The 12,869-nt window shown below is 48.0% G+C and overlaps 1 protein-coding gene across 1 annotated transcript in view; it reads left to right on the forward strand.

Moving 5' to 3' along the window:
* btbd16 (BTB (POZ) domain containing 16) overlaps positions 1-12,651 on the forward strand; it is a 151,788-nt gene extending 139,137 nt beyond the window's left edge. The window contains exons 16-17 of the mRNA XM_085994590.1: positions 11,218-11,406; positions 12,436-12,651. Of these exons, the coding sequence (XP_085850716.1) occupies positions 11,218-11,406; positions 12,436-12,504 (258 nt within the window). The 3' untranslated portion in view covers positions 12,505-12,651. The remainder of the gene's footprint in view (positions 1-11,217; positions 11,407-12,435) is intronic.
* Positions 12,652-12,869: the final 218 nt, after the last annotated feature.

A 12,869-nucleotide genomic window follows, 5' to 3' on the forward strand; every position in this document is an offset into this window, starting at 1 on the left:
TAACATCAAGGTTAGTCAAACATTAATTTTGAATTGGTTGTGCCAAGTTATTTCAATATAGAGAAAACAAAATGTACGAATATAATTTTCTGACCTAGCATATGCTTTCAGTGCATATTCTGGTTTATGATTACTGATTCTTTCCTGTTTTTTCTTGGATGTTCTAGTACTGCATCTCATTGCAGAAATAAAGCAGTGCCATATTGGCCTATATTTTCCTCTGTTTGGGAAAAATATAAGTGGGAAAATGCCCACTTTTCTTTGCAGTTTATGATCCTCTAATAAAACAAAAGGAATGTATAGATTCGTAGTGTATGATACTGGAGAAGGTGATTTTATTAGCAGTAATGAAAAATAGTAGCCAATCACAATGTATCTGTAATACTGTAGGAACGGAGGTTCCTATCTGAATAAGGTATTTGACTCGATGAATCAAATCAACAGGTTTTAATGAACAACGAAGTTAACAGGGAAACTACAGGAGAAACGGTACACAGGTCTATTCAGCTTGCTGGGCACTCGACGACTACTGGAAGATTCTGGAAGCTGACGTCATGACGTCATCGCGTTCTTCGCGCCACTGGTGGTCACGTGATCGGCGTCATGACGTCATCACGTGGAGTGCAGGAAAACAATACAGTACAGTTAACAGGCAGTTTAAAGGTGCAGTCCGCGGTTGCACTACACTGTAGTTAAAGGGATTATTATCAATTGTTCTGAGACCCTTGGTGGCTCCGCCACAGGCGCCCCCCCAGAATCCACTTCAACGGACATCGTCAACCGAGTAGGAGGCTTAATGATCCTGGCCGAACGGCGACGAAATTGAGGCAGCGGAAACGGGGCGTTAGTAGAAGAACCAGTGCCGGATTGCAGCAGAAGCGGCGTCCCGGGCAAGGCAGAAACGGTAGTCAGAGGTGCAGGCGCGTCAGAGGCCGAATCGGGCTGTTCGACGGTGGGCTGGTGCATGGCTGGTCTGGCGGCTAACGGCGGTCGGCCGCGGCGAGGCGGTTGGGCAGCCACGACAGGCTCACTCCGATCCAGGTGGGCTGGTTTGAGCCGGTCGATAGAGACGGTATCAGACTTTCCACCGACTTCGACTGTGAAAAACTTTTCCCCTGATGAGATGACACGAAAAGGTCCGGTATACGGTGGCTTGAGTGGGTCTCTGTGACCGTCTTGTCGAATAAAGACATAGTCTGAACTCATGAGCTCTGTCGGGACGTGAGGCCTCTACAGGTCATGCTGATGGGTTGGGATGGGCAGGAAATTCCTAGCCGCCTCCTGATGTAGCAGGAGCTGTTGAGCTGCAGACCATGGTTCGGTGTGTGGAGGGAGAAAGTCACCTGGCACTCTGAGTGTCTGGCTATAAACCAGCTCAGCCGATGAAGACTGAAGATCCTCCTTTGGGGCTGTCCGGAGGCCCAGCATCACCCATGGGAGCCTGTCCACCCAGTTGGGTCCCCTCAAGCTGGCACGGAGGGACGCTTTGAGAGACCGATGGAACCTTTCGCACAGGCCATTCGCCTGCGGATGGTACGCGGTGGTACGGTGCAGCTTGGTGCCCAGGCCTTGTGCCACTGCATTCCACAGCTCTGATGTGAATTGCGGACCGCGGTCCGAGGAGATGTCCGATGGCACCCCGAACCGAGCCACCCACAACGAAAGAAATGCCCTGGCGACGTCTGCTGCGGTGGTAGCGGCCAAGGGAATCACCTCTGGCCACCTGGTGGTCCGGTCTACCACCGTCAGGAGGTGTGTGAATCCACGTGACCCGGGAGGGGGACCTACTAAATCCACGTGGACGTGGTCGAACCGGCGCTCAGGCACCGGGAAGTTGGCCACCGGAGCCATGACGTGACGGTGGACTTTGAATTTTTGACAATCGACGCAATTGTTTGTCCAGTCCCGGACGTCCAAATGCATGCCTTTCCAAACGAATTTGCGGGACAGTAGCCGTTGAGAAGCCCGCATCCCCGGGTGAGATAACCCGTGGATTGCCTGGAATACTTTCTTGCGCCATTCGACCGGCACAATGGGCCGGGGCACTCCCATGGATGTGTCACACAAGAGCGTGGTTCCTGCTGCTTGAAACGGCACGTCTGCAGCCTGCCAACTGGAAGGCGTGGTCCTAAACGCTTGTACCTCTGGGTCTGCCAGTTGATCCTCTGCCAGTCCGACGAAATCGATGCCCAGGTGGACTGCCTGGACTGGAACCCGGGAAAGACAATCTGCCATGAGATTATTCTTGCCTGACACGTGCCGCAAATCCGTTGTGAATTTGGATATAAACGTGAGGTGGCGCTGCTGCCGAGCTGACCAAGGTTCTACCGTTTTGGCCATGGCAAAGGTGAGCGGCTTGTGGTCCACGAATGCAGTGAACGGACGGCCTTCTAGGAGGAAACGGAAATGCCGGATGGCCAAAAACAGGGCTAGCAACTCTCTGTCAAAAGTGCTATACTTTCGCTCGTTCTTGCGCAGTTGGCGGCTGAAAAAGGCTAACGGCTGCCAACCCCCGTCGACCCACTGCTCTTGAACCGCTCCGATGGCGTAGTCAGAGGCACCCGTAGTGAGGGCAACAGTCGCGCCCGGGAGTGGGTGTGCTAGCATAGTTGCATCCGCCAACGCCGCCTTGGTATCGCGGAACACCTGGTCCTTTTGCGGTGTCCAAGTGAGAACATCCTTGCCCGACTTTCCTTTTAGTGCTTCGTACAGAGGTTGCATTAACCGGGCCGCCTTGGGGACGAAACGATGATAAAAATTTACCATCCCCAAGAACTCTTGCAGGGGTTTGACCATGTGAGGCCGCGGGAATGCGGTAACTGCCTCTACCTTGGTGGCTAGCGGGACGGCGCCTTCTGGGGTAATCCTGTGTCCCAGGAAATCAATGCTGGATACTCCAAACGTGCATTTAGCCGGATTGACAATAAGGCCGTGTTGGCTGAGTCGGGCGAAAAGTGTACGTAAATGGGCCATGTGAGCTGTCGTATCCTTGCTGGCTATTAGGATGTTGTCCAAATATACAAAAATGAAGGGCAGGTCCCGTAAGACAGAGTCCATCAACCGCTGGAATGCTTGCGCTGCGTTTTTCAAACCGAATGGCATGCGGAGGAACTCAAAAAGGCCGAACGGAGTGATGACTGCCGTTTTGGGGACGTCTGGAGGCTGCACCGGAACTTGGTGATATCCACGAACGAGATCCACTTTAGAAAATATAGCGTTGCCAGCCAGATGTGCCGAAAAATCTTGGATGTGGGGAATAGGATACCTGTCCGGTGTCGTGGCGTCGTTTAAGCGTCTGTAATCCCCGCAAGGTCGCCATCCGCCGCCTGGTTTGGGTACTATATGCAGTGGGGAGGACCAAGGGCTGTCCGAACGCCGGATGATCCCGAGGCGCTCCATGGTCTGGAGCTCAGCCTTTGCGGCTGCCAGCTTGCCGGCTTCTAATCGCCGCGCCCGAGCGTAAACGGGTGCTCCGGTCGTGGAGATATGGTGCTCCACCCCGTGCCGTGTGCTTGCAGCCGAAAAAGTAGGCCTGGTGAGCTCCGGGAATTTGCCGAGCAGGCGCGTAAACCCGTCTTGTGACGGAACCGCACAGGCCACCGACCAGGACACGGCGGTGCTGCGGTGGCAGGGCACTGCGTGGAAAGTGGACGCATTAATGAGTCGGCAGTGTTGAACGTCGACCAGCAGACCATTGGCACAGAAAAAATCAGCACCCAGGATAGCCTGTGAGACCTTAGCTGTAATGAAGTCGCAGACAAAACGCTGACCGGCGAAGGTTAAGTTTACCGTCCGTTTCCTGAACATACGCATGGCAGCGCCATTTATTGCCATGAGGGAAGGCCCCTGGCCGCCGGATAGTAGGTCCAGCTTTGAAGCTGGGAGGATGCTGCACTGTGAACCAGTGTCGCACAGGAATCGTCGGCCCGTAACGGAATCCGTAACGTAAATGAGTTTGCCCGCTGAGCCCGCCACCATAGCTAACTTGCCTTGCTTTTTAGACCTTGTCGTCCGTCCGGGAGGACGCGGGCTTGTTGGAGTTTTTTTTTTCTTGAGGGAAACTGCAAGGAGGCCGGCAGCATCGAGCTTTGGCGCCAAAACGGGCGTGGTACGCGTACCATCCTGCTGGGGGAGGGCTGGGCTTCGCTCGCGTGGGGGAAAGGTGCCTCGTGGCTGCACAACATTGCTGAGTAACAGTAAATATCTTGCCTGCCTCTGCAGCGAGTTCAGCACCGTCTGTGATGGCAGTGTTGGCCAATGCCGCCTGAACCGATTCGGGTAGCTGGCAGAGGAAAAGCTCACGGAATAAAAAGCATTGGGGTTCCGCGCCCAACAGCGTGAGCATTTGACTCATCAGCTCTGATGGTTTTGAGTCCCCGAGGCCGGGCATGGAAATAAGCTTGCGTGCCCGCTCCGACTTATTAAGATCAAATACCTGTAGCAAACGGGCTTTAAGCGCTTCGTACTTGCCCTCCTCCAGTGGGCTTCCAAGGATGCTGACGACCCGCGAGGCCGTGGCACTGTCGAGAGCGGCAACCACATAATAATAACGGGTCGCATCCGCTGTGACCTCCCGGAGAGCGAACTGTGCTTCTGCCTGGAAAAACCATGCTGCTGGCTGCTGTTCCCAGAACTGCGGCAGTTTAAGGGCGACGGCGTTCGTGTTCATCCTCGACGAAAGTTGTCCGACGAGATTGGGGTCACCAATGTAGGAACGGAGGTTCCTATCTGAATAAGGTATTCGACTCGATGAATCAAATCAACAGGTTTTAATGAACAACGAAGTTAACAGGGAAACTACAGGAGAAACGGTACACAGGTCTATTCAGCTTGCTGGGCACTCGATGACTACTGGAAGATTCTGGAAGCTGACGTCATGACGTCATCGCGTTCTTCGCGCCACTGGTGGTCACGTGATCGGTGTCATGACGTCATCACATGGAGTGCAGGAAAACACAATACAGTACAGTTAACAGGCAGTTTAAAGGTGCAGTCCGCAGTTGCACTACACTGTAGTTAAAGGGATTATTACCAATTGTTCTGAGACCCTTGGTGGCTCCGCCACAATACGATCTTTAATACTTCTCAAGCAGTTAACAGACCAAATATGTGGCAAAGTTTGTCAATTTTCAGACCAGGCCCTGGATGCATTCATAACCACTGTAATGAACCATTATAAACAGATTTGGGTGAGGGCAGCCCTCACTCAAAATATGCAAAGGAGGCAACAGGCAACTTAGCATGGCAATTTGACACTGAAAGATAACTTCCTGTCAACTTGGAGAGCTTGGCAGGAGGTCTGGAAGAAGTTGCGCAACTTGAAAAAAGTGGGCACACAAAGCATAAGTTAGGAGCACAAACAATATATGGGCATGAAAGAAAACAGTACGGTAAAGATAAACATGTAAAATATAGCACTGATGCAGAAATGTTGATGAGATAGCAAGTAAGGTTGTAGAAGTGAAAACATTACATTATATATACTATATGATAGGGAAGGGAATGTGCAGCATGAGGAATTTCCATGGTCAAAATCACCCTTTCTCAATTCGCACAACTCTTATGCTTAAAGGCAAAGCTGGCACATAATCAGGTCCATAATATGAAACAAATGGTGGACCATGTAACTCAATATGTACGAGAGAAGAATAATTGAATTATTTGGAGAATCCAGAAGACAATTGGATTATGGAGATTTGAAATGTGCATAGAAGTTCTGTTATGTAATCTATTCTTTGAATTAAAAGATACGTTACATCAATTTGTTCATACACACTGTGTAAAAATACACAGTACTGTATATAATGACACTAGTCCCCAAAAGGAATAGTGTGCTTACATATTCAATGTACCATCAACTTTCTTCCCCGATCAAGGAGAACTTAGTGGTCCCCAAGGGCCACCTGAAGAGCACTGCTAACCTAAACATCTTCACCACTCCAACTTAAAACAACCACTTGCACAGATACACACATTGCAAGCGAAGATCATAGTCAAGTTGAAGAAGAGTCACAGGGTGGGTCACTGGTGAGTAAAGAGTACCCTGTGAGTTGATAAGGAACCGCCATGGGTTGATAAGGATCCAGCTGGGGCAGGGTGAGATCCAGCATGCTGAGTACCCCTCTTGAATTTCAGAGCGATCTGACTGGGACTGTTTTTCAGTGGAGGATGATGCAGCACCAGACCGATGTTGAAGAATCACTTGTCTCCATATATGTGACCAATGAAAGATGGTATAATTAGGGTGGATGCATAGTTTTTACTGCAGTGTGCAATTGAGTGCATGGCATTGTGTGGCACATAAGCAGCCAGCTGGCACTCATGTTAGCATGGATTCTGTGTTATCATGTAGCCCTGTACAAATGACCATGAGGCCCACCACTGAAAACAGTGAGCCCACAGTGAAAAGGAAACCTCTAGCACTGATACAGATCTATCAGGATTAATCACAGAGCTTATGTATCCCCTGCAGCTCATCAGATGGCTGTTCAGCCACCAGCTGAACATCATTTACCCACCAGCACTACTCCTTTGGCTAAGGAAGACTTAGTATAGTACACATCAACAAGCAATATGGAGAGGTTCACGTCACAAGGGGCTAGCACAACAATTAAATACATTCACCACAAGTGCTTAAAAAAGTAATAAAATAAATTTACTTTAAACATATTTTTCACTGTGCAAGAAAGGCAGATAAACAAAGTGACTGACGTGATGTCCCCAGTGGAATTCTTCATGGCCAGATAGTACTCCTCCGTCAAATCTAATCCTTCGGATGCACTGCTCCTCTGTCATGCTCAGGTGGCTGAATCCATTCAGCTGTAACATATGACATACACTTAGGGCTCGATTTTTATAGAGGAAGCATGTTGAGGGCGAGCCCGCTGCTCGGCAGCTTTCGGACCCGCTCCCAGATGCCGCCGGACCGCAGTTCCGATTTCTGCTTGATTGGCCTCGTTATGGCCAACGTGCGGATCCCTCCAGGCAATTGCTTGGAGCATGTCAGTTTCTCGCGTCTGATGACATGTTTTTGGAGTAAAAATTTAAAGGAGCCATGTTCCCTTTGCAAAAAATGTAACTGGAATGGCTGTATTATCTAGAAAGGGGAGTTGACAGCGGCTGGTGTGAACACAAATAATTGAATGAAATTGCTGGTCATATTATTCCAGAATGACATTTATGATTTTTTTTATCTATCAATGTAGTATGTGACTAAGAAATGAAAAATATGCCAGATGTGTTCCAATCATTGGCTTGGTAAAATTAATGCTTTTTTCTCTTAAAGGTGCTGGCTGGTGCAGGAATGGCAGTCCCAAAAACTAAGGCTGCAGCCAAGTTCAATGAGGGCTCTTGTTGAGGGAGTTAGAGGATGTCAGGAGGTCCTCTTCCCTGGAAACAGAAGGAGGAGGCCTCCTCAGCAAACCAAGGCAGCTTGGCTGCAAATTGCTGAGGAGGTGAGTTCGAGGTCTGTGTGCAGACGCACATGGGTTCAGTGTCGAAAAAGGTTTAATGATCTGCTGAGATCACCTAAAGTGTGGCCTCTGTGTTCTGGGAAATGGAAGTTCAAGAGTGAGGGCTCAGGGCAAATGCCATGTAGAATGTTGGTGGTGACACTGAGCACTTTAGTAGACAGATGATGCCTGGGGTTTTGAGGATGTCAGACTTATTTTCATCTCCATGTGCCAGCCACCTGTGGTTGAAGCGTAAGCTTATGCGAATCTGACATGGATGAGTGCATCCCTTGCCTGATGGCCAGCAATGTGTTCGCCTGCTGCTGGATTGGTCACATCCGGCCCCGCAAAGTGTCGCTCCCTGTCCTCCTCCTCCTCATCCTCTTCCTCATCCTCTTCCTCGTCCTCCTTCCTCCTCCGAGGCTGTGTGCTGAGCCACTTGTTCATGCAGCAGCACTAAGCCACGCTGCTGTGCGATGTTGTGCAGGGCACAGCAGACGACGACAATTCTGGAGACCCTGGCTGGTGCGTACTGCAAGGCTCCTCCAGATCTGGCTAGGCATCGGAAGCGCATTTTGAGCAAGTCCGATGGTTTGCTCGATGATGCTTCTGGTGGATATGTGGTTCAAATTGTACTGCTCCTCAGCATCGTTTGATGGCCTCCTCATCGGTGTCATAAGCCACTTTTTCAGGGGATAGCCCTTGTTGCCAAGTAGCCATCTGGAAAGTTGGGTTGGCGGATGGAAGAGCTGAGGCACAGTAGACTACCGCAGGATGAAGGAGTCATGGCAACTGCCAGGGTACTTTGCGCAAACATGCATGATGATCTTCCTGTGGTTACACACCAGCTGGACGTTCAGGGAGTGGAATCCCTTGAGGTTGACAAATACAGCTGGGTTGTGATAGGGGGCCCTAATGGCTACATGTGTACAATCAATGACGCCCTGCACCATTGGCAAGCCTGCCATATTGGCAAAGCCAACCGCACGCGCCATCACACTTGGGCCATCCATGGAGAAGTGGATATAATTGTGGGCATTTGCAAAGAGGGCATCAGTGACCTGCGTGATGCAGGTGTGTGTGGCCGACTGGGAGATGCCGCTTATGTCGGCAGCTGATCCCTGGAAGGAGCCCGAAACAAAGAAGTTGAGTGTGGTGGTGACTTTGACAGCCACTGGTAAGGAGGGTCCACACGCAACTCTGGGCTCCAGGTGTTGGTGCAGCATTGCGCAGATATCAGCTCTCAAAAGTCTCAGCCTCCTTTGGCACTGCCTATAAACCCTGTGTTGGGGATATCTCCTGAGGTGAGGTGCAGCCCTGCGCTGAGGCCCTCTGCCCTGTGCATCATCAGGTGGGTGAGGAGGAGGTTGGCGTTCCTGGTGCTGGTGCTGGTGCTGCTGTTGTGGCTGGTTGTGGTGCTGCCATGGCTGCTCTTCCTCCAAATCTGGCGACCAGATGAGAGATTATAAATATTTCCCATCCTGTAGCTATAGATTTCACTTGAGGCAAGAAGCTTGCAAGCGCACACGAGAAGTGGCCTGAAATTATTCCTATCAGGTCACACTGCAGATGGCTGTCAGCTTGAAAAGTCAAGGTCAGTAGATTTGCAAAATCTTATCCCAAACCTCCAACAACAAGGTTGTTGCATTTGAATGTCAGCCATATTACAGGAGCGCTTTTAAAGTGCTGCACCAATTACTACAATTCATATCCTCCAGCAACTCATCTCCTTGCAGCTGGCATGTTTCTGACGAGATGGGAAACAGGAGCCAGAGGCACAAAAATGAGAAACCTCTATCAAAATAGGATTAGAAAGGCAGTTAACAGGCTCTTAACTGCCTTAACGACCTGTCCCACCGGTTCCAGTCAGGCCAGTTTGGGAGTGGCTGAACAGACACTCACAAAAATCGGGTGGGGCGGGATGGAGGCGGGTTGGGTGTCTGAAGCCATTTTTTCCGATTTTCGCTACCAACCCGCCTCCAAACCCGCCTTCTCAGGGTTATTAAAATCGAGCACTTAAGTTCAGTTTGTTCTTGTTTGCATACATAATTTGTACATTGAAGTGGAGCAGAGAAATTTGAGTCTCAATCGTTTGTACTGAAGAAAATGGCAACAATTTAGGTCCTTAGTTGACCATTGTGCACTTTCCTGAGTGCATAAATGTTGGACGGCACTTGCCTGGAAGTAATATCAGCTTGTTCTAGTTACGAGAGATCTTTGGCCTTCCTTACTGAATATTTATTTTGGCACAGGTGCTTGCAGTTCACAGAAGAATGAAATCTGAAAAGTTGACTTTTGCAAAAATAAAACAATATAAGGAGAGAGAAAAATATTAGTAGCCAGCATTGCATGCTTTGTTAAATTAACACGTAAAAAGATCAAACCAAATACACTTACAATTGGGACCATTAGTGGAATTGCCTTGTGTTGTTTGTTGGGTATGGCTAGCATTTGCATTTATTATACAAATTAATGAATAACCTAAGTATTCTTCTGTTTCAATGTGTTCTAGTTTTGTTTAATTGAGCATTTTCATGTCAGTTAGAAATTCAGGGAATAAAATTCCTCTTTTTTAAATCTGTTATTCATCTTTTAATGAAAAATAGGAGAATGTTGTTTTTTACAGAAATAATGGGGTTGATATTAAACCCCCCCCCCCGCCCCCGACAACGAGCAGGAGAGGATCAGAGGGAGATTAAAAACTTAAAATTGCGTAACGTGACCCCAACCCTTGCATTCGTGCCTGCCACCATTTTTTTGCCAGCGGTTTGCATGCCGTGCGTACGTCCCGCTTTCAAGGCAAGACACCTGATTATAATATTTAAATCAGGCTCCCACAGCGCAGTTGGGAGCCTGATTTAAATTTAACAATGGCCGGCCGGGTTTCCCGGGGCTCAGGAAACCAGGCAGCTAAATGGAGACAGGAGCAGCCGGATCAAGCAGGTAAGTGCTTTTTACAGAACTGCTTGTGATTGAGGAGGAGTAGGAGTGCTCTCTCCAGCCGTTCAAGGCAACCTTCTGCCAATTGCAGCCTCTCCTCGTTGCCGCGATTGGCTGATCCCCCCCTTCAACCCCCAATATCTCCCTCCCTCCCTTCTAATTGCTCGCCCGACCCCCGCCCCGCGATCTCTCCCACCCTCCCCCTCCCAATTGCCATGCTTCGTGCCCCGCTCTTTTCTGATTGCTGGGGACCGTCCCCAACGGTCCCTGCTTGCTCTCCCGCCCGGCCAGCCTGTCAATCTGGCTGGCTACCATGTGGGAAATGGAATAAAAGAATGATAATGAGGCCCTGCCGTTAACTTCACCAGAACCTCCGCATTCAAGGGATTTCTGGGTTTCCCCCCTCCCACCCCACCACCAACAACAGTGCTCCCCTGCTTCCTCCCCGTTTCCCTGTAAATATCGGGACCAAAATGCCAGTAACAAAATCGCATTCCCAGAAATCTCATTTCATTTCCACCTGTTTCTGCATTTTCATTAGCAGGTCATTAAATACAGAGAAAACAGAAATTCTCGCTAGTGTTTGTTAAAAAAACAAATTTCACTCCCTTGCCTCGTTTCCTTTCTTCCTTTTCATCCGTTTCCTTCGCAGTATTTGTCGGTAATGATCTAAAGTAGTTCAAGCAGTAAAATATAGCAGTCATAAAAACAGTGCTAAAACAATTCACAAGTGTGCCATTGAATAATATCAATAATCACTGAACCTTCACTGAAATTCCTCCTGGTTTTGCTTATATTAAATAAATAAATTGGTTGATATTTCCAGAGACTAAATCATACAGACTCAAGTATACCTTTTGGAATTACTGAACACAATGCTTTCAGCTTACGACAGGAACGTGAAGTGAAATATGAGATTCAAGTACAGGCAATGGTAGATGAAGAATGGAAAGTCTTCAGTACTGGTTATCTATGCCAGAAATTTGGTGTTACCAAAAAGTCCTGCCAAAGTCAAGTAAGTTATTATTTTAATGTCTTAAACAATGATTTTCCACCGTTTTTTTTTATCCTACCTACAATTGTATAAATTTAACCTAGTCATTAACAAATAACAAACCAATACTCCATAATATGGATGCAGTCATTGCCAATTCAATTATAATGTTAATTGTGCATGGGGGGCATTGTAAATGATAATGGTGAAACCAGGTATAATGACAACAATAAACATTCCAGAACCAGGGGTCACAGTCTAAGGATAAGGGGTAGGCCATTTAGGACAGAAATGAGGAGGAATTTCTTCACCCAGAGAGTGGTGAACCTGTGGAATTCTCTACCACAGAAGGCAGTAGAGGCCAATACATTAAATAGATTCAAGAAGGAGTTGGATATATTTCTTAAGGCTAAAGGGATCAAGGGGTATGGGGAGAAAGCAGGGACCGGGTACTGAATTTGGATGATCAGCCATGATTGCATTGAATGGCGGAGCAGGCTCGAGGGGCCGAATGGCCTAATCCTGCTCCTATCTTCTATGTTTCTATGTTATTTTTTTAATTTACTGAGCATAGACCGTTGCTCGATGCGTGATTTATGGAGCATTTTAAGCTGTTTTTATGCTGTTTTTCGACCATCCGCACCTACAGCATAGATCATCACAGCAGATGTAAACCTGACAATTCTTTTAACCAGCAGCAAGGCAGCTCTCTTTTTCACTGGGTCTTCCTGGCTACTGCTGCTCTTAATGGTGCCAATAAGTGCTCTGCTGCAGCAGTAGCATGTTTCGGTGCTAACATCGTAATGTTGTGTTGTGTAACATCATGACGTCCCTGCTCTAAGCACATGTACTGGCCAAAATGTCATGGCCAGCCTGTGCATGCATGGAATGTTAGGCCCTCACAATGCAGCTTGCTTACACGAAGATTGGCTGTACATTGCAAAATGCAGGCCGCAATGTAAAAGCAGCTTTTGTGTTCTCTTATAAATGTCTTATTCTTATCATTCTATTTGTGTCAAAAAAGATTAATGATCCTTATGTTTTCCTCAGGTCCTGTTGGTGGCTGGACTGACAATGCCTGTATATGTGACCTTTGCTCTTCTTTTTCCTGTATCTTAAAGAGACAGAAAGCAAACTATTTAGAAATTCGTTGAAAAATTTGAGTGAATGGAACACCAATATTTAAGTGACAATTGTTTGGTTTGGAAATTTCAAATTCCTCTTTACCTTTGTGAGTTTTCTGTTAGTAAAAGTGTACCTGCAAAACTGTTGTGAACGTTCTTTTTTGCCAAGACACCAAACTTGAATGATAAAGCATTTTAATTGCAGAAGACAGTAATGTGAAGTGCCAGGTAGAAACATGAGAAACCTTAAACAGAAACAGGAAATGCTAAACACTCAGCATGCCAGGCGGCATCTTGGAGAGAACAGAGTAATTAAGATTTCAGGTGTGGACCCTTTGTCAGAAACCTTATAATATAGAT

Source organism: Somniosus microcephalus, chromosome 8 (genome assembly GCF_052327205.1).
Source record: "Somniosus microcephalus isolate GS21.2 chromosome 8, FLI_Smic_1.0, whole genome shotgun sequence".
Classification (NCBI taxonomy): Eukaryota; Metazoa; Chordata; class Chondrichthyes; order Squaliformes; family Somniosidae; genus Somniosus; species Somniosus microcephalus.